Source organism: Bicyclus anynana, chromosome 16 (genome assembly GCF_947172395.1).
Source record: "Bicyclus anynana chromosome 16, ilBicAnyn1.1, whole genome shotgun sequence".
Taxonomy (NCBI): Eukaryota; Metazoa; Arthropoda; class Insecta; order Lepidoptera; family Nymphalidae; genus Bicyclus; species Bicyclus anynana.
In genome coordinates this window covers 5,573,561-5,597,857 of record NC_069098.1, presented here as the reverse complement: position 1 = coordinate 5,597,857, position 24,297 = coordinate 5,573,561, and the positions used below count along the sequence as shown (strand labels likewise).

General features: G+C 35.7%; 1 protein-coding gene across 2 annotated transcripts in view; it reads right to left on the bottom strand.

The window, feature by feature from the left end:
* The window catches only part of LOC112051307 (40S ribosomal protein S19a), a 61,999-nt gene that overhangs the window by 20,118 nt on the left and 17,584 nt on the right, over positions 1 to 24,297 (bottom strand). Inside the window, exons 7-13 of one of the 2 annotated variants that reach the window (XM_052886040.1) lie at positions 20,927 to 21,088; positions 18,502 to 18,753; positions 8,830 to 9,092; positions 5,641 to 5,828; positions 4,165 to 4,246; positions 2,477 to 2,509; positions 298 to 561 (exon numbers count right to left, since the gene is read on the bottom strand). In XM_052886040.1, the coding sequence (XP_052742000.1) occupies positions 298 to 561; positions 2,477 to 2,509; positions 4,165 to 4,246; positions 5,641 to 5,828; positions 8,830 to 9,092; positions 18,502 to 18,753; positions 20,927 to 21,088 (1,244 nt within the window). The remainder of the gene's footprint in view (positions 1 to 297; positions 562 to 2,476; positions 2,510 to 4,164; positions 4,247 to 5,640; positions 5,829 to 8,829; positions 9,093 to 18,501; positions 18,754 to 20,926; positions 21,089 to 24,297) is intronic. The other variant, XM_052886039.1, reaches the window with a different exon arrangement.

The window sequence follows — 24,297 nt, the reverse complement described above, 5'->3', positions numbered from 1 at the left end:
GATCCATCACTGTCAAGACAAATTCCTCGGCACTATCCAACAAGTATCTATTGACATTACAATCAGATATTGTTGATGGTATAATCATTAATTATGTATATTAACAATACATCATTCTAATAAGCCTGATAAAGATTTTTTTTAATATTCTTAAACTATTAAATTCTTTTTTAATGCACAAACTTAACTGATCAAGTAACCATCAGCATTGGAGACTAACATTGCTAATTATTGAATAAAGTTGGTAACTCATGCAATAAACAAAAAAAAGAACGAAAAATGAATAATTTTGCTCACTGATAAGAGTTCCATTCAATTCCTTCGTTAGTTGAATACAATATCCTTCTAGTTTCTCCCCTAGATTTGAAGTATTTCACAGCTACCAATACTCCACCGTGATCGCCATAGTTGAAGAAGTAGTAATCCTTTAGTATACGCCTCCAAGTTAGACCGGCATCTCTACTTATATACACCCCAGGGATTCCTTTTAATGATTTACCCAAAACCCCGGTAGCCATTATAATTCCTGGAGCGGATTTAGAACTCATTATACTAGCCGATCTGAAAGAAAATACAAAATATAACCATATTACTTGAATTGTATATAAACAAACACAATAACAGTTGTTTCTGAGATTAGCACGAACAACCAAGTATGTAGCTATATAATATTAGTATATATATAAACAAATTCGCCCATCCGCTTTAAATTATTACCTATATAATTCTAACCTATAATTTGTGCATCTCATTACTCTTTGATACCAGTAACTTACATTGTTGATGATACGGTATATACAATAAACACACAACATATAATATATATGATTATTATTTATTGTTATTTATATTGCTATCTGTGTTTACATTCGAACACATATTACTTGTAGTATTATGTGGATAAATTGTTAAAAGACAAACATGTATGAAACCAGTAACTTCTGCAAGACATCCATTCATGATTTTTTTACAAAGATGATTTGTAAGATTTGTATGTATCTCATAAATGCTGATTTAAAGCTTCAATCATTCGTCCTTAGCTAAAAAAATTGGAAAAAGCCTTATCTTAAGTAATAATTGCAACATAAAAGCACATGTCCCAGATGAGGATAAGTTAAAACCGTCATCTATAACTTCACAACACCTCGCAAAACTTCTCAAGAACATTCTGCTATGCGCTGCCTTGCGCCCGTTCTCTCTGATATGAGGCCCTAGCATGCGACCAAATGAAGAGAAATAGACAAAATGTCCACAAATGCCTGCGGAGTTGTCCCAGTCCCATCTTCGTCCACACCCCATTAAACAGATTTTAGTATAACTGAACCCCAGATAGAATCAGGGCTACACCCATGAACATGATAGCAGTATGTCTGGTTGCGCTGCTATTGGTTGATTTATCTTCACGAGAAATGTTGTTGGTCGCATGTAAGCACTACTGGAGCTGTAGTTAAGCCACATGTGCCTGTAATAACACTGGCAACCATAATCTTCAGGCCGAAAAAAATGTTGCTTAACGACAAATATATAAATGAATGTAGTAAAGTTCTTCTATTCCCGGAGGACCGTTTACCTTTGGGTTTAATAGTAAGTTGAAAGCATTAACGTCTTTGAATGTGTAATTTTTTGGGAAATTACTTGGGAATTATACAGAGGGAGGCGTACCACATCGAAACCCGTTTATCAAAAAACCGTTGTTTAGCACAGGCAAATAATTTGTATTTTTAATAGTATGTTTGCATTTTACCGCGGAAATTTATACACTAACGTCAAATGCTTGTCTGTATAACTTACTTTACTACTACATCCAAAAGTAACTTCCAAAAGTAGAAGACTTCTAAAGATGAAACGTTATTCTGTAACGCTTTTTTTATAACTCGCTAGTACGAATTTCGAATTCACATTTATCTCTCTCTGTCTAACACAATACGATAGAATGAGAAAGATAGAGATGAATTTGAAACTCGCACTTCCGATTTATATAAATGATCGTTACAGAATAGCACTACAAATCTGCCACAAAAATTTCTATATACTGTTTCTAAAAAACAATAATTTTACTAAAACCTAGGCAACTAAAAATTTACAATGTATGTCCTAGAAAAAATACCAATTTTTATGTGCACACAACAGAATTCTAAGTAAATAAAATAGTGATCACACTACAAATGCATATACATATATACCCAACCGCAAAATAGCATCTCATTTGCGAACAAAATTATATACACAATGAAATATACCGTGAATTAATGGTCATTATGAACGTGATATCTAAAACAAAATCCAACCAAGCCACACTGTAATGACATAATTGCAAAAATACAATGATTATACACAAAATCGTAATAAAATCCCACATAATGTAATTTTTAGTATTTATTTTTTCTCAATTCAAAAATATAGACATTAAGCTCCCCTGTGTCTAATGCAAATCAGATGTATTAACACAACATTCTCTATAACTCTTGTATTTTACCTCGACACACTGTCTGTGACATTTCCAGGTTTACTGCAAAGAATTATTATCTATTACATTGTGTTTGTCCACTACTAGGCACTTTTATCGTTAAGTCGATAAAATATTGGGTAGTATGACTTAAAACAAAACATGAATAAAAAAAACACAAGGTTATCTATAAGATAAGTAGTTTTAAAATTAAATTACTTGTATCTTAGTATGTTGTATATTTGTAAAAAAATAGGAAATAAAACTCAACTATACTTATTATTTTATATTACTGGTGTCTAAAAAATATACCAACTATATACTGCACTGCGAATAATTGGCTACCTCTGCGTTTAAAACTATTAAAAATTATTATTTTTGCTTTTATTTTCATTGTTAAAATAATAATAAGACATTCAGTATCGTACTAAATTTAGTTCAATATAATATATAAATACTCGTTGTTTTATAATAAAGCTATTTTGCGACTTTCCTTGAGAACTTGTCAATCGTTCACCTTGACAGTGTTGTAATAGAATGAACATCTTCAGAATATGACGTAGTGAAGCGAAGCTTGATGCTAGCAACCCACCATCCAATAAACCAACATGCCTGCAGCGCTTACGACTTGACTTATTGTCATTGAATTTGTCGACCTCCGTGGCGCAGTGGTATGCACAGTGAATTTACAAGACGGAGGTCCTGGGTTCGATCCCGGGCTGGGCCAATTGAAGTTTTCTTAATTGGTCCAGGTCTGACTAGTTACCATCCTACCGGCAAAGATGTACCGCCAAGCTATTTAACGTTCCGGTACAATGTCGTGTAGAGACCGAAAGGGGTGTGGATTTTCATCCAACTCAAAACAAATTGGCTTGCTTTCATATTGGATTGCGTCATCACTTACCATCAGGCGTAGTCGGTTTAACTTGTAAAAAATTAAAAAAAAAACATACGATCAAACTGATCGTGACATCTGCATGATGTCATCGCGATATCACACGATCAGTTTTATCGGATATCAAGCCGTTAGCGCTGCAGGCATGTGGGCTTATTGGTTGGTGGGTGGCTAGCATTAGGCTATGTTGTAGTAATTTACCACATAAACACAATACGTCATTTATATTCATGAAGTTTACGTGGAACAGACTAATATTTTACTGTTGATTGTTCCGCATGGAAAAATAAAACCTACTTTAATTAAATATTACTATCTTCCAATGCCACCACTTTTAGCATGACTTACCTTATAAATATAGTTGTGAATAGTTACGAAATAATTCACAAAATAAAACTATTTAACAGTATAGCTAATTCAGTGACCTTCATATCACCTAAAATTCCAAATATCCAATTTTTATCAATCAGGTTTTCCCGTTTATTAACCACTTCTGTATCATACCAAACAAAATATTCAAAATGTGTATTATGTAATAATCAATCAACCTGTTTTTGAAGATAACGAAATTTATTTGGACTGTTATACTACAATGCTATTAAAACCTGGACTATTACGAATTTAAAATAACCTAATAGTATTAAAGTTTAATTTGTTGTAACTGGGGTAATGCATACCATTACAGGTCACTACTGGCAAACACAAAAGCACCTTGTTGCAATAGGGATAAGGCGTAAAGTCGTACACAATAGCGCAGTATAAACTACATAATATAATCCCATACGCAAGTGGAGTTTATTAGATTTGATTATATCATCCTCACCTTGTAACTGGATACAGCTGACTGAATTTCTGGCACAAGTGTAGACTGCAAGAATTCTCTATGTGGCAGTTAAGTGGTTTTCCTGCAGAAAAAGCATTATTTGCATAAGATAGTCCTAAATCATCATAATCATTATCAGCCCATATTCGGCTCACTGAGCTCGAGTCTCCTCTCAGAATGAGAGGGGTTAGGCCAATAGTATACCACGCTGGCCTAATGCGGATTGGCAGACTTCACACACGCAGAGAATTAAGAAAATTCTCTGGTAGGTATGCAGGTTTCCTCAGAATATTTTTCCTTCACCGTTCGAGACACGTGATATTTAATTGCTTAAAACTGAAAATTTGGAGATGCATGCCCCAGACCGGATTCGAAACCACACCCTCCGGAATCAGAGGCAGAGGTCATATCCACTGGGCTATAACGGCACACTTTATTGTATAAATATTAGTCCTAAATATCAATACGATTGAACGGCTGAATCTGTGTGAAATCAAGCACAAGGAATACTTTTTATCTGTATCCACACCCCTTAGCGGTTTCTACACATCATCGTACCGGAATGCTAGATTGCTACGCGGTACGTCTTTGCCGGTAGGGTGGTAACCACGGCCGAAGCCCACCAGCTAGGCCTGGACCAATTAGAAAAACTTCTAAAAGCCTAGCCGGGGATCGTACCCAGGACCCCCTTCTTGTATGTAATGTGCTTCCAGCTGTATTTTTCCCAACCAAGAAATTTCATCACATTTCAAAAAATATATAGTCCAGTAGCCAGAGAAAACCTTTTTATAATTTGCAAAATCTTACGTAAGAAACATTATTTTCAACTATAAAATGTTATTAAAATTAGCTTTTTTGATACTGCTATTATCGTTTTTATTAATGGTAAAAAGTTGTATCGATAATTGCCTTCGATTATTATTATCCAACACGAATCCAAATGTTCGTGTTTCGTAAAATTTACTGCAGTTATTGAAAGTTCCATTATACTATAACATTTTCGCAACATTTATTGTACAGATTGTACAAATTAACTTGTGTAAGTGACCATGTTCTTGTATTCTGCTACAAGTTTACTTACACCATAGATTAATAAAATAGGCAGACTCTGTCTGTCTGTCTATCTGTCATGGCACCATAGCTCCCAAAGCGATAAAGCAATTTCAATTTAGTTTTTTTTTTATTAAAGGTGCAAGTGTTCTTAGACATTTGTTTAATAAAAATCTGTTGATCCGTTTAAAAGTTGTGGGAGAATGTGGAAGTGGAGAAGAATAACCGAATGTCTACAAATATACTCGAGTGGGGTCCCAAATGAAAGCGCACTGAAAGAGAATATTGATGACTTGATCGAGAGTATAATTAACAATTACATGAACTTCGGGGGTTATTCAAAATTTTCAATTTTATGTTATTAAACTAAGGCACTAGTGCCGATTGAAAAGGGGGAACGCATGTATAAAATGTACAAAAACTCACCATTTTCATCCTCTACCGGCGGGTTGATCGGTGACCAAGTGACGCCGTGGTCGAAAGTAATAAGTGACACCAAGTGTTCCGGTTCTATGTTGGACACTTGGGACTTGTGGTTCACTTTCGACGCTATGTATATTCCTTTCAGTCCTTCAACTCGGTACAAGTCCGTGAATGGGTCCTCTGTTACGTCTCTACAATGCACAAAAAGTGTACTATTATATTCTATCTAATATGGACGGATAGATGAATGTTTGATACTCAATCATACAGTAACGACTAAACGGATGATATTTGGCAAACAGATTATAGTCTGTCATAGGCTACTTTTTATTTTATCTTGATATTTCCTCAAAAAGGATCTATAAAGGTGAAAACGCAACGCATATGTAGTTTCATCATTATCAGACTTGGACTTCCAAGCACAACGGTCTCGAGCCACCAGCATCCAGCGGCTCCCTGCACCCCGCTTGATGTTATCGGTCCACCTTGGGACCCCAACGTCCATCGGCTCTTCGAACTATGTGGCTTGCCCATTGGCACTTCAGCTTCACGACTCGCTGAGCTATGTCAGTGACTTTGGTTTGTCTGCGGATCAATTTTTGATTCTATCATTCAGAGAAATCCCAAGCATAGCTCGCTCCATCGCCCGCTGAGTGACTTTGAGTCTTCTAATAACGCCCTTCTTCACACACGTAGAGAATTAGGAAAATTCTCTGGTACGCAGGTTTTCTCACGATGTTTTCCTTCACCGTTTGAGACACGTGATTTTTAATTTCTTAATATATGGTTAACTCATATTTTACATAACATTTTATAAACAAACCATACATAATTTAAAATAAATAAGTTATGAAATAACATGCGTTTTCTACTTTCATTTTTCTTTGTATGCTTACTTTGGGGCTAGATAGTGATGTGTATTGTTTAAGTATATTTATAAAAAAGAAAAAGAAAGAAAAATTTCTTTGTTGGTAAACAGTACTCAGCAAGAAAGGCTGTAGAGATCTGCTAATTCAAAGTTATGGTACGTTTCATAACATTTTACAATGCTTTTTAAGTATAGGTAGTTATTGTTCAACAGTTACATACATTTTGTTTTTGCACTGTTCGTTGTGAACAGGAAAACTATTTATAGCTTTACAGTGAATTTCAATAATTAAATGTAAAATTTATTTTTCTGCATCCTTATGTTATATTCGTATTCAACACAAGGAAAAACGATACATTACGAGCCATCCTTGACATTTAAGTTTTCGAAATTAATTATCAATTCATAAAAGATATTTTAAGTAAAAAAGAAACTAAGAAATACAAACATTAAAGTCACACCATACTTCTTCCAAACGTAATCATTTAAATTAGCGATTCTCGGATTCGTATTTCGGTGGCAAACGAGTATAAAAACGATTTGGGTTTCCCTTTTTAAAATCATGTATTTTAGGTGTTTCCCCAGAAAACGCGTCAATAAATATGGTAATTCATAGCATAAGGGTCAGCGCAGACAGAACGGAGCGCAGCGGAGAGCATTTTATCAACGCACTTGAAAATAAACTTTAAAATTATTAAACTAAAGTGCATAAATGCCTGAACCGTTTGTCAGCACCTGACGATCAAGTAATCTCACATGACTGCAGGGCTAACGGCTTGACGTCCGATAAAACTGATCGTGTGTTGGTGGCGAACGCCATGATGTCATGCACATCGCGACTAACACCAGATCATAACAAAAAATGCTTGCACGTCCTCGAAGATACGCGAAAATCCCCGCGCGTCGTCAAGTCGTACGCGTAAATTCATTCAGTTTCAGTGTTGTCATTATCACTGAGCTTAAAGAAGTCGCATCCAAGCTCGAGCATACGCGATCCGTGAAGAAAATGCCCGAGACCGCGCGAGGATTACTCCTCTGTCTGCGCTGACCCTTACAGACCCAGTGGCGTGCACTAAATAGATACAAAAATGCACTGCCTACTACTATTTGTACATATAATGCCTACCCTAGTTAAAAACTTTGTGCACGTCACAGATTACAGCATATAGTGTTGTAATCAATTTATTCCAGGAATGCGCGTTGGACATTCCAGTTGTTAGACATGCACGTTTCGATGTAAAACTTAATGTATCCGCTGATAACGCTCCTTCAGTTTAATATAACATGAAAGTAGGTTTTTTCAGAAAGATAAACAAACGTCTATTTAGCTTCCTTTACTATACTAAAACCAATCTCGATGCACAAAGTTTATGCACACTTCACACTAATATTTTAAAGGCGAAAGTTTGTGTATAAGTATGTATCATTGTTCCTCCTTTACGCTGCGGCTACTAAAGCGATTTGGCTGAAATTTGGAATGGAAATAGATTTAACTCTGTATTAACACGCACTTTTCATCCCGGGAAATCAATGGATCCCGCGGGATTTGTGAAAAACTGAAATCCACGCGGACGAAGTCGCGGGCGTCTGCTAGTCAACAAATAAATTTAAAATTATTGTAGAATACGCATATAATTTCATACTTAATTTACTTAAAATTATGTATTGTTTTTTTTATAAACTATAAGTATATTATTTAAAAGATATTAAACTACATCTAATTATTCTAAGCTCAGAATAAAATTTATTGTCATTATTTTAGGAACAAGTTAATTAAAATTATTTTTTAGTGTAAAATGACTAGCGATTTTTACCCTCATTCTCAATTGGTTTGTTGATAAACATATTATTCAATATGGTTTCCGCTAAGTACTTTAGTAAGTAATTTATGATTACTTACTAAAGTACATATGCCTAATATATTTTTCGGAAAATGGAATATAGTCCACTAGCTAACGCTCGCGACTTCGCGTGGAATTCAGTTTTTCACAAATACCGCGGGACCATGGATTTTTCCGGGATGTAAAGTAGCGTATGTGTTAATTCAGGATATTATCTATCATCGCTTTAAATTAAAGCCAAATCGGTCTAGTAGTTGCGGCGTTAAAGAGTAACAAACATCCATACAAACTTTTACATTTATAATATAAAAATGTAAAGCCCAACGGTAAGAGCGGTTGGACTCATCATCATTGGTGGTTCGATCCCCGCCCCGTTGGTCTTTTGTCGTACCCACTCCTAGCAGTCTTTCCAGACTAGTTATATAAAATATGGCAAATTTTCTTTGAAAAAAAATTACTAGGTTAGGATATAATGATACTTACTCTAACCAACTGTCCTTCCAATTTCCTTCGGGGAAATAACACAGCACTTGTTCTAAACTCAACACGAAGTTGTACTGAGTGAAGTTCCTGCTTATTTCCGACACGTACAAATTGGCCAAGTTCTCTGTGTGCATGACAGAGACGAATATACGTTTGTCCGTCACATCGGCGATGTGGAACTTGTTGAGGTCCAGTTCAGTCTGGAATTGGGCTTTGAAGAAAGGGCCGCGCTGGTGAGATATGTAGAGGTCCAGAGAGTTTTTCTGAAACAAAATATTCAACATATAATACAAATAAAACTACACCACAGATTAAAGAATAATAGGCAGATAGAGCGGAACACGGCAGGGTTGCAGCCATTCAAAATGCAAATTCAAAAACGAATACATTCTATATAGTCAGTACGACACGAAGCGTCGCATCAGTCATCATTATCAACCCATACTCGGCTCACTGCCGAGCTCGAGTCTCCTCTCAGAATGAGAGGGGTTAGGCTTTTCTCTGGTATGCAGGTTTTCTCACTATGCTTTTCCTTCACCGTTTGAGACACGTGATATTTAATTTCTTAAAATGCACACAACTGAAAAGTTGGCGGTGCATGCCCCGGACCGGATTCAAACCCACACCCTCTTGAATCGGAGGCACAGGTCCTATCACGCTCTCTAAAAAAATAAGATTATTATCAGTCTATTATGATATCAATTTACGTAATTGTTGTTAGTGTCAAATCTTGAAATACAAATTATGAAAAAAGTTTGTATACGCGGATAACAAGGAGACGCGTGACGTTCGTTTTTTTCAGGGGTTTCACCGCGCGGCTTGTAAAGACTCATTCTGTATCATTCTATATTCTGTTCTACATTTTAGAAATAGAATCTCTAAGAATAAATAATATATTTTTCATTATAAAATGTAAAATAATATATGTTATTAAATTTGCAATTCACTCAAGGCCAAAAATTAATTTTGTACACGGCAAACTTAATCACTGTAATTAAGTACACTTCAGTAATATAATTAACCTTGAACCTTTGAAGCTTTGAAATAATTTAATTAAAACAAAATATTTTTTTTTTATATTACATTTTAGCTGGTACTATATAATTTTTAAAATTAGACTTAATATTATAGGAGTGATAGATGACCTCGACCAAATATTTCAATACATATAAATAAAATTTAAGTGTCCGACTGTGAATTCAAAATAATATGTTTTCTCAAGGGGTTATAGTTTTTAATTCGGAAGTAAAACAAATAAGCTTTTTTATTAATTTTAAGCTAATCTTTGAAACGAGACTTTCACTAGAAGATTCTAGTGAAAGTTAGAGCTTATTGAGCCATATTATTGATATAGGCCACTTTTTAGCCTGGAAAAATTCACGCTTCTCGCGGGATTTGTGTTCGCGCTAACGGCATATTTCCTGTAGTTTCATAATGTATGAAACTACAGGAAATATGCCGGTTGTATGGACTCGCCGCACACGGTTGACGCCGGTAGCCGCCACACGCTACAATCGTCGCTGCTCGCTTCTTGTGGCCCGCACCGGCCACTAAACGCCGTAACACGCCACTCGCGCGATAATGATACTGCATGTATGGGTGAAAAATGTAGCAGCCAACGACTACAATCAACAAGTGTCGACCACAGGCCACAAAATTAGCTGTCGCACGCTTCAGCCAATTTTGTGGCCCCTTCTTGCTACTTGTGGCGGCGTTTGTGGCTGTCGCGTGTGGCCCGTGTGCGGCGACACTTACAGTCAGTTTCTTCATGTAAAGCTAAAGTAACAGTAAATGTAGTAATTTTTTTTTTATTCTTGACAAGTTAGCCCTTGCCTACAATCTCACCTGATTGTAAGTGATGATGCTGTCTAAGATGGAAGCGGGATGGAACTTGTTAGGAGGAGGATGAAAATCCCCACCTCTTTCGGTTTCTACACGACATCGTACCGGAACGCTAAATCGCTTGACGGTACGTCTTTGTCAGTAGGGTGGTAACTAGCCACGGCCGAAGCCTCCCACCAGCCAGACCAATTAAGAAATTAAGAAAATCTCAATCGGCCCAGCTGGGGATCGAACCCAGGACCTCCGTCTTGTAAATCCACCGCGCATACCACTGCGCCACGGAGGCCGTCAGAGTAAGTAGTAAAGAAGACTTTATTTTTCAGTGAATAAGGCTGTCACTTTTGATTTATGACGTTACTTTGACTGTTACTTGCGATGAAGAAACTGGCCCGAAAAAATTTTGGAAGTGTGTTTTGGCTTGAGTGTGTCCGGGCGAATAAGCTGATAATGATTAAGTATTCACTAGGAACACAAATACAACACAAGCATTGTGAGTCACAAAAGCGAGTAGGTACCATGATTCATATAAAATTCACCGACTTTATGTTATTCAAACTGAACAAGCAACAGAAACAGTAATGATATTTAAGTACCTACGTCATCAACCCATATTCGGCTCACTGCTGAGTTCGAGTCTCCTCTCACAATGAGAGGGGTTAGGCCAATAGTCCACCACGCTGGCCCAATGCGGATTGGCAGACTTCACACACGCAGAGAATTAAGATAATTCTCTGGTATGCAGGTTTCCTCACGATGTTTTCCTTCACCGATTGAGACACGTGATATTTAATTTCTTAAAATGCACACAACTGAAAAGTTGGAGGTGCATGCCCCGACCGGATTCGAACCCACACCCTCCGGAATCAGAGGCAGAGGTCATATCCACTGGGCTATCACGGCTCTTTACTTTACTCTTTAAGTACCTAACAATAGTTCAATTAGGTATGTAATTTAGTTTTCAGTTATTTTTTGCTGAACTAATTTATGACCTGACTTAATATAATTTATAATGTCACATATACATTTAAATATTGGATAGAAGCAGGCGTTACTTTGCGGAAGTTCATCATGATTATATAATGATTTATTTATTTTGCTATCATCCGCGAACGTGCAATTGACTTTGCAATTGCACGTTGTAGAGTCTCATCTCCTGAGGATGCTCCGGTTTCGGGGTGAAACGTACGTAGAGTGTATTTTGTCGGACCTGGGTGACGTTGTCGCATGGGTTCTTTTTTTTTTTTTTTTATTCTTTACAAGTTAGCCCTTGACTACAATTTAGCCGAATTTTCGCGGATGATAGCAAAATAAATAAATCATTATATAACATATACATTTATTACACTGACTTTGCGATATCTCTTAAAATTAGCAATGCGCCACGGCTTCGCACCGGTTTTAATTCAATAAAAACTTAAATTCATGTGGTTATAATTTTTAACCGACTTCAAAAAGGAGGAGGTTCTCAATTCGGTCGGTATTTTTTTTTTTTTTTTATGTATGTACACCGATTACTCAAAGACGCCTGAACCGATTTCAAAAATTCTTTTTTTGTTTGAAACGGTATAGTCCCCATTTGGTCCCATTGCCATCATGTCAAGATCTGATGATGGGATCCTGGAGAAATTGAGGGGAACTTTCAAAAATTATATGGGTGTCTAGTGTGTTCGTAAACTTTTCCATTTAGTACTTTTAAGCACTATATGGATGGAGCCATAAAACAGACGAGGGAACTCCTCGGCGATTTACAGCAGTTACCTTGTGTTTGGGCTTGATTAATTTGTATTAATGAGTATTTTCCACATAGATAGGTTGTGACTGTCATTTAGGGGTTTGGTGATGAAGACCAAGGACAATTAAGGGAACTCCTTAACAGTTTACAGTAACTACCTTGTGTTTGGCCTTGATTAATTCGTATTGCTGAGAACTTTCTACCTATATGAGTTGTGTCTGTTATTAGGGGTCTGATGATGAAGACCAAGGTCAATTAAGGGAACTCCTTAACGGTTTACGGTAGCTACCTTGTGCTTAGGGTTGATTAATTTGTATTCCTAAGAATTTTGTACCAAGATGGGTTGTGACTGTCATTAGGGATCTGATGAATTCGTTTGAGATGAAATTTTACACTAAAAATGGAAAAATAATAAAAATTTTAATAAAAAAAATACAACCGACTTCAAAACCTAAAAACGTACCCACAAAACTAAAAAGCGAAAAATAACATCATAATATGTTCTACCTGCTGATCAGTATGAAGGCGGTGCTTAGCCGGTGTTGTCTTAATTTAAGCCATTTCTGACAGGACAACATGAAACAACTTTGTCTGCAAAATCTAAATTTATAAGATATTCTCACATGGCTTGAATTAATACATCACCGGCTTAGCACCGCCTTCATACTGATCACCAGGTAGAACATATTATGATGTTATTTTTCGCTTTTTAGTTTTGTGGGTACGTTTTTAGGTTTTGAAGTCGGTTGTATTTTTTTTATTAAAATTTTTATTATTCATAAAAGAATGGGGATGATGATAAGGTCAATGTTAACTAATTTATACATAAAAAGCAAAGATTGTCTGGTTATTTGCAAAATAAATAAGATTATAAAATTTCAAAATCTATTAATTTTTTTTTATCGTTATTAGATGAAAATTCATACAGTTTTAGCTTCCTTACATTAAATGTGACATTTTTCAATAAACAAAAATTCACAAATAACAATGATATTAGTAATTTTGTTTGAACGCCCATACAAATCTAACGATCAGCGAGCCAACGACGTCACTAAATCGTGCCATTTTGTATGGAGCGTTTTTCAGGGATCCGCGGCAACGCCGCAAATCTAACCCTATTAATCCCTGTAGCTCCGAAAATAATGATCGCAGATACCCTGTTACTTTGACAAAATTGCTTTACTATTAGTATACTCTTAATTTATATACAATTTAAAAAACTGTCATCATCCCTATTGTCAGCCTATTTTTATTCGTAGCTACCCTGGCCCATTGCAGGGCCAGGCCTTATTTTCTTGACTTTACAGTTTTTTTTAGTTATTACAGAAGGCTTTTCTTAATAACTGGACTATACAATACAATTCTTTTTTTAATTCGATCCAATAGTTCTGAGGTACGTTCAACGAAACAATCTCTTCAGCTTTATAAATATAATATTTAATTACTACAGATTTCTATATACAAAGTTGACACCGGATGCAATTCTACAAACATGAACTGTAGACTAAACATTACAGAACATAACACTACCTTTATGCAACTAGAAACCTTATACGTTATTTATAATAAATAATGTTTTACTTGCAGAGGTGTACATTTTTATGATAAGAATATTGTTTAGTAGAACGTATAGCAAACAAGTATATAATTATAATATTATATGTAGCAACTTTGCATTGACTTCTTATTAAACTTTGGGTCGAAGTCAGATGAGGTCGATAGTAGGAATGCATAACGGCGGGTAGGGACGAGGGGTAGGGTAGGGTAGGGTAGGGGTAGGGGTAGGGGTAGGGGTAGGGTAGGGGTAGTTGAAAGTTTACATTGAGTCTCACGCGGACGAAGTCGCGGGCGTCCGCTAGTTATTTACTAAAAATAACTATTTCAAGTATGTACACAGAAAGAAACATTACGAGTATCCTCTGCCATAAAGCCATGACACAGTACCTAATCTTATTATGCAAAATAAATTAAAAAAAAAACCAACGTGGCTTTATGTTCTATACCTAAATCACTCAGTATTATGCCAATTCTGTGAATTGATTTTCACCGGCGTTCCAACTATTTTATAGTTAAGGAAAATACGAGTACATAACACGATGCTAATTATACCGTACTGTGTCTAGGTATGTATAGACCTCGGCTAAAAAGTTGCACCAAAATGCTCATCTTTTTTCTTTTCCCTTTTTGTTTGTTATTATTTTTTTTTGACCTTTAACGAGTATATTGCAACTTTGTTATATGAAAAATATATTGTATAGCAAAGGAGTTCGATGAATTTCAATTTATAAATCAAGTTGATGAATACAGAAGTGGTATAGGGTTAGCTATTGTCATAGTTAATTTCCATCCAATGGACAAAAATGTACCAGTACGTTAGCGTTCCGGTACGATGCTACGTGGTTTTAAATTTTGACTGCCTCTTTCCTTTAACATATTAAATTATTACCTATTAAAACAGGAAATACAAATGTACTCAACGACCCTTATGTAAATAAATAATAGGTACTTATGACAGAGAGGCATGTATCACTTTAGGTCAGAGGTCAAAGCTGTGATTCAACGAGAACGTTCTAGACTCAAAGGACTAAATGGGACGAATTTGTCTCGCATTATTCACTTTACTAACTACTTCCTCGCGCCGGCCGGAGTGACAACTGTCAGGGCGATCGGGATTATGGAATGGGATTGACACGCGCAGTATTAGTTATAAGTAAATATCACTATATTTACTACTATCTTTATTGATATATTAGTCTCCACATTACACTAATATTATAAATGCCAAAGTTTGTGTGTCTGTATAAGTGAGTATATATGTTTGTTTCTCTTTTACGCAGCGGCTACTGAAGCGATTTGGCTGAAATTTGGAATGGAAATAGATTTTACTCAGGATTAACACACAGGCTACGTGTCTAGGCGTCCCGGAAAAGCCATCAGTTCCCGAGGGATTTGTGAAAAACTGGATTCCACGCAGACGAAGTTGCGGGCGTCCGCTAGTAGCTTATAAGAAAATATTACTATACCTCCTATTATCTTTATTAATGTATATTAGTTAATAGTCTAATAGCCAACAAACTTAAGAAATCGGACACTCAAGATCGGGCAAAGTGGGCAAGATTATGCCGGAAGCTAGGAAGAAGAAGAAGAAGAAGAAAATTATTTAGTCGACTAGCATTTGTGCGAAATGTAGATTATGTAGTTCGGAATACCTATCACATTTTTTTCAGGGATAGCCATACCCTTTATACTTTTCTTACACTAGACAATCATTATGATTGTCGAGTTGTTATGCCGGACAACCATCTAAATTCTAATAAGGACTGATTTATTGTTATGCCTACAAAATCACCGCTAAAAGTGATTCGAATTTGGCTACTCCCCTAAACGAACACATGGACAATTTTCTATTTACTTACATTATACATATATTTATGTATATGTTTTTACACTTCCTGTACACACAATATTGTAGACGATATTTACGTATTATTTGTTCAAATAACGTTTTTTTTTTTTATTCTTTACAAGTTAGCCCTTGACTACAATCTCACCTGATGGTAAGTGATGATGTAATCTAAGATGGAAGCGGACTAACTTGTTAGGAGGAGGATGAAAATCCACACTCCTTTCGGTTTCTACACGACATCGTACCGGAACGCTAAATCGCTTGGCGGTACGTCTTTGTCGGTAGGGTGGTAACTAGCCACGGCCGAAGTCTCCCACCAGCTAGACCTGGACCAATTAAGAAAACCTCAATCGGCCCAGCCGGGGATCGAACCCAGGACCTCCGTCTTGTAAATCCACCGCGCATACCATTGCGCCACAGAGGCCGTCAAAAAAACTTTCGTTGTTTACTATGCCACTAAATGAAATTAACGTGTGTAACACCAGACATATTAAAAACTAAAACCTTAGTCGCTTGATTACAACGCCCAACGTGTGAATATGCAATATTATGAATAAAACATGACGTTGAGAGGCTGATTGGATGAAGAGCAACTATTATCGTGGCCCCGTTCACAAAAAGTGCACCCCATAGTTTATGCCATCCTGCATGTTACATACATAATTCATAATGTAGACGTTAGTTGAACTTTCCCGTTAAATATCTACGTTTAATGCTAGCCACAAACGGTCAATTATTCTCATGTTTCTGTAGCACCCTCGACTATAATTGATCGTGTTGGCCACTGCGTACATGACTTCTATCCGCGTGGGTTCTACCGTTTGCTTTTCAGAAACGTGAGAATAATTGACGGTCAATGGCGACTTTAATGTAAGCTTTTGAGCACGGAAACATACCAGTAGAATTACTTATTAACATTATTAGCAGGGTATCAATTAAGATTCTTAATCAAAGAATTCGTGCGGAAAATACTAACACTAAGGTTTATTTAATTGCAAGCCGACGCTTCGCGGTTTGTTTTGCAAAAATGCGGGGATAAAAATATGTGTGACACTCATAAATAACGTGGCTTTGTAGAGGTAAAAGATTTTACAATCGGTTGAGTAGATCCAGAGATTACCTCCTACAAACACTACAAACTTTACCTCTTTATAATATCAGTATAGATTAATATAGATTTACTTTGTTAAACTGCCCGCATTATGTCGACCTCTCAGGCTCAATTGGATATGTTAGGTTTGATTACCAACTCTATTAATTAATTTTTTTTCCTAAATTAGCTCTGATCTAGTCTGATCTACTGATGACGTACTTAGTACGTACCGTCAAACGATTTACCATTACTATAATTGATGCCGCGTAGAAATGTCAGAGGTATATAATAGAGGTATCAAAATAGTTAGAATAAACTTGTACCTCTTAGACTAATAACCTATAGACCCGCACGCAACACGTAACAATTTTTCACTACAAACGTAAGCCACTTTTGTGAACGTAAGCATTATTAATACATTTTATTAAGACAATACCGGCTAAGCACCGCCTTCATACTGATCAGCAGGTAGAACATATGTTATTTTTTACTTTTTAGTTTAGTGGGTACGTTTTTAGGTTTTGAAGTCGGTTGTATTTTTTTTATTAAAATTTTTATTATTTTTACATTTTTAGTGTAAAATTTCATCTCAAACGAATACATCAGACCCCTAATGACAGTCACAACCCATCTTGGTAAAAAATTCTTAGCAATACAAATTAATCAAGCCCAAGCACAAGGTAGCTACCGTAAACCGTTAAGGGGTTCCCTTAATTGACCTTGGTCTTCATCATCAGACCCCTAATAACAGACACAACTCATCTATGTAGAAAGTTCTCAGCAATACGAATTAATCAAGGTCAAACACAAGGTAGTTACTGTAAACTGTTAAGGAGTTCCCTTAATTGTCCTTGGTCTTCATCACCAAACCCCTAAATGACAGTCACAACCTATCTATGTGGAAAGTTCTCATTAATACAAATTAATCAAGCCCAAACACAAGGTAACTGCTGTAAATCGCCGAGGAGTTCCCTCGTCTGTTTTATGGCTCCATCATCAGATCAATTTTAAACTTTCATGAAATTGTAGTGCTTAAAAGTACTAAATGGAAAAGTATACAAACACACTAGACACCCATATAATTTTCGAAAGTTCCTCTCAATTTCTCCAGGATCCCATCATCAGATCTTGACATGATGGCAATGGGACCAAATGGGGACTACACCGTTTCAAACAAAAAAAGAGTTTTTGAAATCGGTCCAGGCGTCTTTGAGTAATCAGTGTACATACATAAAAAAAAAAAAAAAAAAAAAAAAAAAAAAAAAAAAAAAAAAAAAAAAATACCGACCGAATTGAGAACCTCCTCCTTTTTGAAGTCGGTTAAAAAAGATTGGTGTTAAACTGTATTATACGACTGTGTGCTTAGTTTTAAATAAATTTGTAAAATGGTGGTAAACAAAAAAAAATAAACCTTAGCTGAGTTTGTTGTGGGCTCTTCTTGGACCAAGACGCGTTTGAAACCCTCGCAACTTTAATTTTAAGTTTTCGACTATTATTACCACCATTAGATTAAATTAAATTATGACATAATCTTGACATTTCAAAGGTGCTTGTAAACTAAGCCTAATTGAAATAAATGAATTTTGAATTTGAACTTACCTCTTTAGACTGTTTTGTGGCGAACATGAAATCTCCTTTGATCTGGAAGTCCTTAGCATCCGCGAACAGTTCATGGGCATTCACCATGATGTTGGCGGGGTCATTGACACTGAGCACCGTACTGTTGCCTCCAGGCTTCCACCTTTCCACGTAGAACATCTTCGCGTAACCCGGCGCCGAAGACCATAGGAAAGTTTTCACATAACTCTGTATCAACTTGAAGGTTTTTCCCCCATCTAGAGTCATGTACAGCTGAAACGAAAGATTAATTTAATATTGATAATAATCTATACTAAGATTATAAAGCTGAAATTAGAATCATTTTGAAAATAGGTTTAGCAGCTTTTGAGTTTATTTGTTACACACAAAAAATACAAATCTATCCTCTTTATAATATTAGTATAGTATTACCTGTTAATCAAGTGTGCTAATTCCAAACATAACACAGGTATTTAAAATTATCAATAAATAAATAAAAAAATAAATATACTTGAACAATACACATCACTATCTAGCCCCAAAGTAAGCATACAGAGTAGCTTGTGTTATGGTATGATATTATAATATTAACATATAAATACTTATATAATGTATAAATACACACAGACACTGGAAAACACCCATGCTCATCACACAAATATTTTCCAGTTGTGGGAATCGAACCCACGGCCGTGGATGCAGAAAGCAGGGTCACTACCCACTGCGCCACGCGGCTGTCAATTTAAATTAATGAGACTAAATGTTTGTTTCCTGCAAATCTAAGTATAGGTTTGAATAATAAGGTGTGAAATAAAGTGCCAAAAATTGTGTTTGTATGTTTGTGAGATTACAGTGGTAATCTCTGGATCTACTGAACCGATTAAGAAAATTTACTTAGTCGAGGTTACTACACCATTAATGAGTTCCTCAATGATAAAGATGCTTGGAGGCCATTGGATCAGCTTCCACCTTCACACAGGAAGTAAAACTACAAGAAATTGTAATGTTGTCATCAATTGTAAATTATAATCATATATTGTATGATTTTTAAAAGAGCAACTCTTGAGTTTCTTGCAGGTTTCTTCTCAGCAGAACCTGCCTTCCGAACCGGTGGTAGAATTTACAAATAGTCAACTGACGTTTCAAAAGTGCTTGTAACTGAGCCTACTTGAAATAAATGAATTGTGAATTTTATCCCGCGGGAGAAACCGCGAGGCATTTACTAGTGATAACATTACAGACACTCGTACGCTTTGTATGTATGTATTTGATACCTACACGTATAATGTTCTAAATGACATAATATTTATCCAACAAACGATATCAGCGAAACCGAAACTTGACCCAGACCTCACAGTTGGCTCCGTGAACTGCGTGAGTCACGCCACGGACGGTACAATAATATTTATATATATTATATATATCCGAATGATAAGAGACTACTCGTAGGTATGTCATTAATATATAAGTGGTTCGATCTTTCCTACCAACCTACTACAATATTAATTTTAAATTTTAAATATAAATCACTTAAATGGTGGGAGGCTTCGGCCGTGGCTAGTACCGGCAAAGACGTACCGCCAAGCGATTTAGCGTTCCGGTACGATGTCGTGTATAAACCGAAAGGTGTGTGGATTTTCATCCTTCTAACAAGTTAGTCCGCTTCCATCTTAGACTGCATCAACATTTTTTACCTTCAGGTGAAATTGTTGTAGTCAAGGGCTAACTTGTAAATAATAAAAAACTTAAAAAAATTTAAATATGTATAGGTAAACATAAATTACAATATAAAATATTAACCTTTTTTTAAATAAAGCTATAAGTAGTGCTAACATGCGGCTAAGTGTAGAAGGCGAAGTTGTCCAAGACCTATCTCTTCTTATGCAATAAAAGAGATAGTGGTATTTCCGGTTGCGCCGTTATTGGTTGATATTTGTCTATTTCTCTTCACGATATATGTCTTTGGTCACATGTTAGCACTAAATACCACAACAGGCCAAACTTACAACCGAGAGGATTAGATCCCCTCCCGCTGATCTACTGATGTATCCACTCCTTACACAGTCTTTCCGACTAAGATTTATAAGATTTCACCCGAATAGTTCCCGTGCCCGTGGAAATATGGGGAGAAAATATAGCCATGTCTCTCACAAATAACGTGGCTTTTTATTAGTGAAAGAGCTTTTAAAAGCGTGTCAGTAGACCCAGAGATTACCCCCTCGAACTTCGATAACTTTATCTGTTTTCACTAATGCTTCAAAAACCGTGAATAATTCTGGAAAAACTAGAATAAAAATGTTCTGCTATGTTCTGCTTCATGATCTCATTTATCTCTGCACGAAAATTAATCCACATTGGTTCAGCGATCAGCTGTTTAAAAAGTTTTTGAAAAACTGACTTGGATTTTGAAATATCAGAAAGAATTAATATGTATTATGATACTTACATTTCTCGTAGAGTCGACTTTGTCCAATATAACATATCGGTTAGGCACTTCTTCGTCGAAAGCGAGCTCGCTGGGGTGGAAACTGAGGTCCGACCTGGTTATGGTCACACCATTATCTTGCGTGTAATAAAGCTTCTTATTCGTAGAGTCCACAAACACGCACTAAAACAAAAAATGCAATAAATAAAGAGGTCCAATAAAATAATGCTTTTGAATTGAATACACAGTTTTGAGTCCACTTTTAAGACTTGACGTCACTCCTCCATCTAAAACCTATGAGGTTTCAGATCATGAGCATTTTTGTCCTTGAATTCAGGACATTCAAGTCCTAGATTAATCGGGTTATGAAATATTGAGTACTTTCTCCCAAGAAATACATAAAAGCAGCCCGGAGATAGAGTGTTGGTTGTGTTACATCACCGTGTTTTGGAGAGCAAGTTAAGCTGTTCCTTCTGGGCATTATCATTAACATCTGATAGTCTAGTGGATATGATATGACCTCTGCCTTCGATCTGGAGGGAGTAGGTTCTAAACCGGTCACAGGCAAGCACCTCCAACTTTTCAGTTATGTGTATTTTAAGAAATTTCACGTGTCTCAAACGCTGAAGAAAAACATCGTGAGGAAACCTGCATACCAGAGAATTTTCTTAATGGGGATGATGACAGTTTTTTAAATTGTATATAAATTAAGAGTATGCTAATAGTAAAGCAATTTTGTAAAAGTAACAGGGTATCTGCGATCATTACTTTTGGAGCTACAGGGATTTAAAGGGTCAGATTTGCGGCGCTGCCACGGATCCCTGAAAAACGCCCCATACAAAATGGTACGAACTTATGACGTCGTTGGCAATTAATGATCGTTAGATTTGTATGGGCGTTCAAACAAAATTACTAATATCTTTGTTATTTGTGCGTTTATGTTTATAGTTCATTTATTAAAAAATGTCACATTTAATGTAAGGAAGCTAAAACTGTATGAATTTTCATCTAATTACCTTAAAAGATTTTTAATAGATTTTGAAATTTTATAATCTTATTTATTTTGCAAATATCCAGTCAATCTTTGCTTTTTATGTATAAATGAGTTAACATTGACCTTATTTACCCGAATGTATCATAAAAATCAATATATTCAAACCTAGTCATCATCCCCATTCTCTATGTGTGTGATATTTGCAAATCCGCATTGGAATCCGTGGTGGACTATTGGCCTAACCCCTCTCATTCTCAGAGGAGACTCGAGTTTAGCAGTGAGCCGAATATGGGTTGATAATGATAGCGATGTTTTAGATTGTTTAGTTTTCTCTGGTTATACTCGTATACATAGAAGTTTGTCAATTATTATCATTACATAATATTACTATATTTTATTTTTACGACTTCGGAGACCAGTTCTAATTTCTATAACACATAAATAATTCAGTATATTCCGCAAAGGTCACCTTTGAACACTAATTCTCGAAAGAATTTAGCATTACCACAGAATACATTTTATAGCTGTTTAAAAAAACTGTACTTTAGAAGCAATTGCTTCTGTAACTGATTTGTTACTGGATGTTATTTGACACTGTGATGTAAGAAAGTTACAATATAAATTTATTATGTCGTACTAATTATAAATAATTTATAAATACTACGGAAATTAATAAAAATTCAATTAACTTGTCCAATCTAACATGTTCTTTTAACAGTTAAAGGTCGTGTAGTTATTTTAAATCGTATCACAATTTCGGAATGCTGTTCATACAAGTATTACTGATTATTATTTGTAACTGAATACGAGTCGCAAAGCTAAAGTGGCAATGGGCACGGCATATAGATCGAAAAGCCAATGGACGTTGGTTGTTGGTTGGGTCCCAAGGTGCAGGAATGGCGACCCCGCACTGGAAAGCGCAGTGTTGGTCGACCCTCCACTTGGACTGAGCTTTAACTAGTCAGAAAAGACTGTTAGAAGTACTCGTAGTTGCGACAATAATGGAGCGGATGAGGACATCACCTCTCGGTGATAATAATCTCTACACCCTTGAGCTATTGAGGCTTGAGCTATTATGTATCGTAACCAGATAGTCATACGGAGCCCGTGCCAAGAGTCCACATCAGGAATTCGACAAAAAGAAAGTTGAGAAATCATCAACAAATCGATTTTAACATGTAGATTATATATTATATCTTGAATTAACATCTTGGTTTAATTTTTTTCATTACAAAAAACCAAGAAAATCAAAATTCGTTAATTTCAAGTAGGATCAGTTTACAAGCACTTTTGATACGTCAATTAACTGTTTGTAAAGATTCTACCACCGAATCGGAAGGCAGGTTCTGCTGAGAAGAAACCGGCAAGAAACTCAACAGTTGCTCTTTTTAAAAAAATCATAAGAGTATTTTAATTTACAATTGATGAAAATATTACAATTTCTTATAGTTTTACTTCTTGTGTGAAGGTGGAAGCTGATCCAATGACCTCCAAGCACCTTTATCATCAAGGGACTCATCAATGGTGTAAACCGAAACCGATTTCGAGGCGAACGAGGTTCCAGGCGTTCAGTAGTAATCCCTACATGTAATTTGAACCTTTTAAGAACGATACAATTTTAGTCATTATACGGTTATATTCCGTTGTTTTGATAAACAATAAGTAAATGAAATTCTTTTGAGTTCAAGAGTTATAGATAAAAACAATAATGTAGGGAGTTTTCAATTTCATTTTGTTTGTCAGTTTATCTAATCTTTCACGTTATTTTATCTTTCGTCAGAGGTGTATTTCAAATGTTTTATACGGAAATAAACAAAAACACGAAACTATGATAACAATAACTCAACTCAACAGTGAGCCAAATATGGGTTGTCAATAATGATTATAAATAGGTATATCGCTCCGGTACGATGTCGTGTAGAAACCGTGTGAGGAGGGTGAAAATCCACACCCCTTTGGTGTGGATTTTCACCCTCCTCACACGGTTTTTTATAACAAATTAGCCCACTTCCATCTTAGATTGCATCATAATTTACCATCAGGTGAGATTGTAATCAAGGGCTAACTTGTAAAGAATAAAAATGGTAAGATTTGTTTTACACATATGTAGCTACAACTTATACCACATAACTATTTTTCATCAGGCATCATTTATAGTCAATTAGTCAAGCAGAAAAATCCCTTAAATAAAACTAAGAAGTGTGACTTATTACATTTTTAATGTTTATGAACCCGCCTACAAAACAAACGAACCTATTATGGAAAAAATCATTAATCTAGGGTAAAACCCAGGAAATTAAAAATTAAAAAAATTTTTGTAGTTGTAGCGGTAATAATTGTACACTCTATTTATTTATTTTTATGCATTGTATATACTTATGTGTATGCATTAATGTAT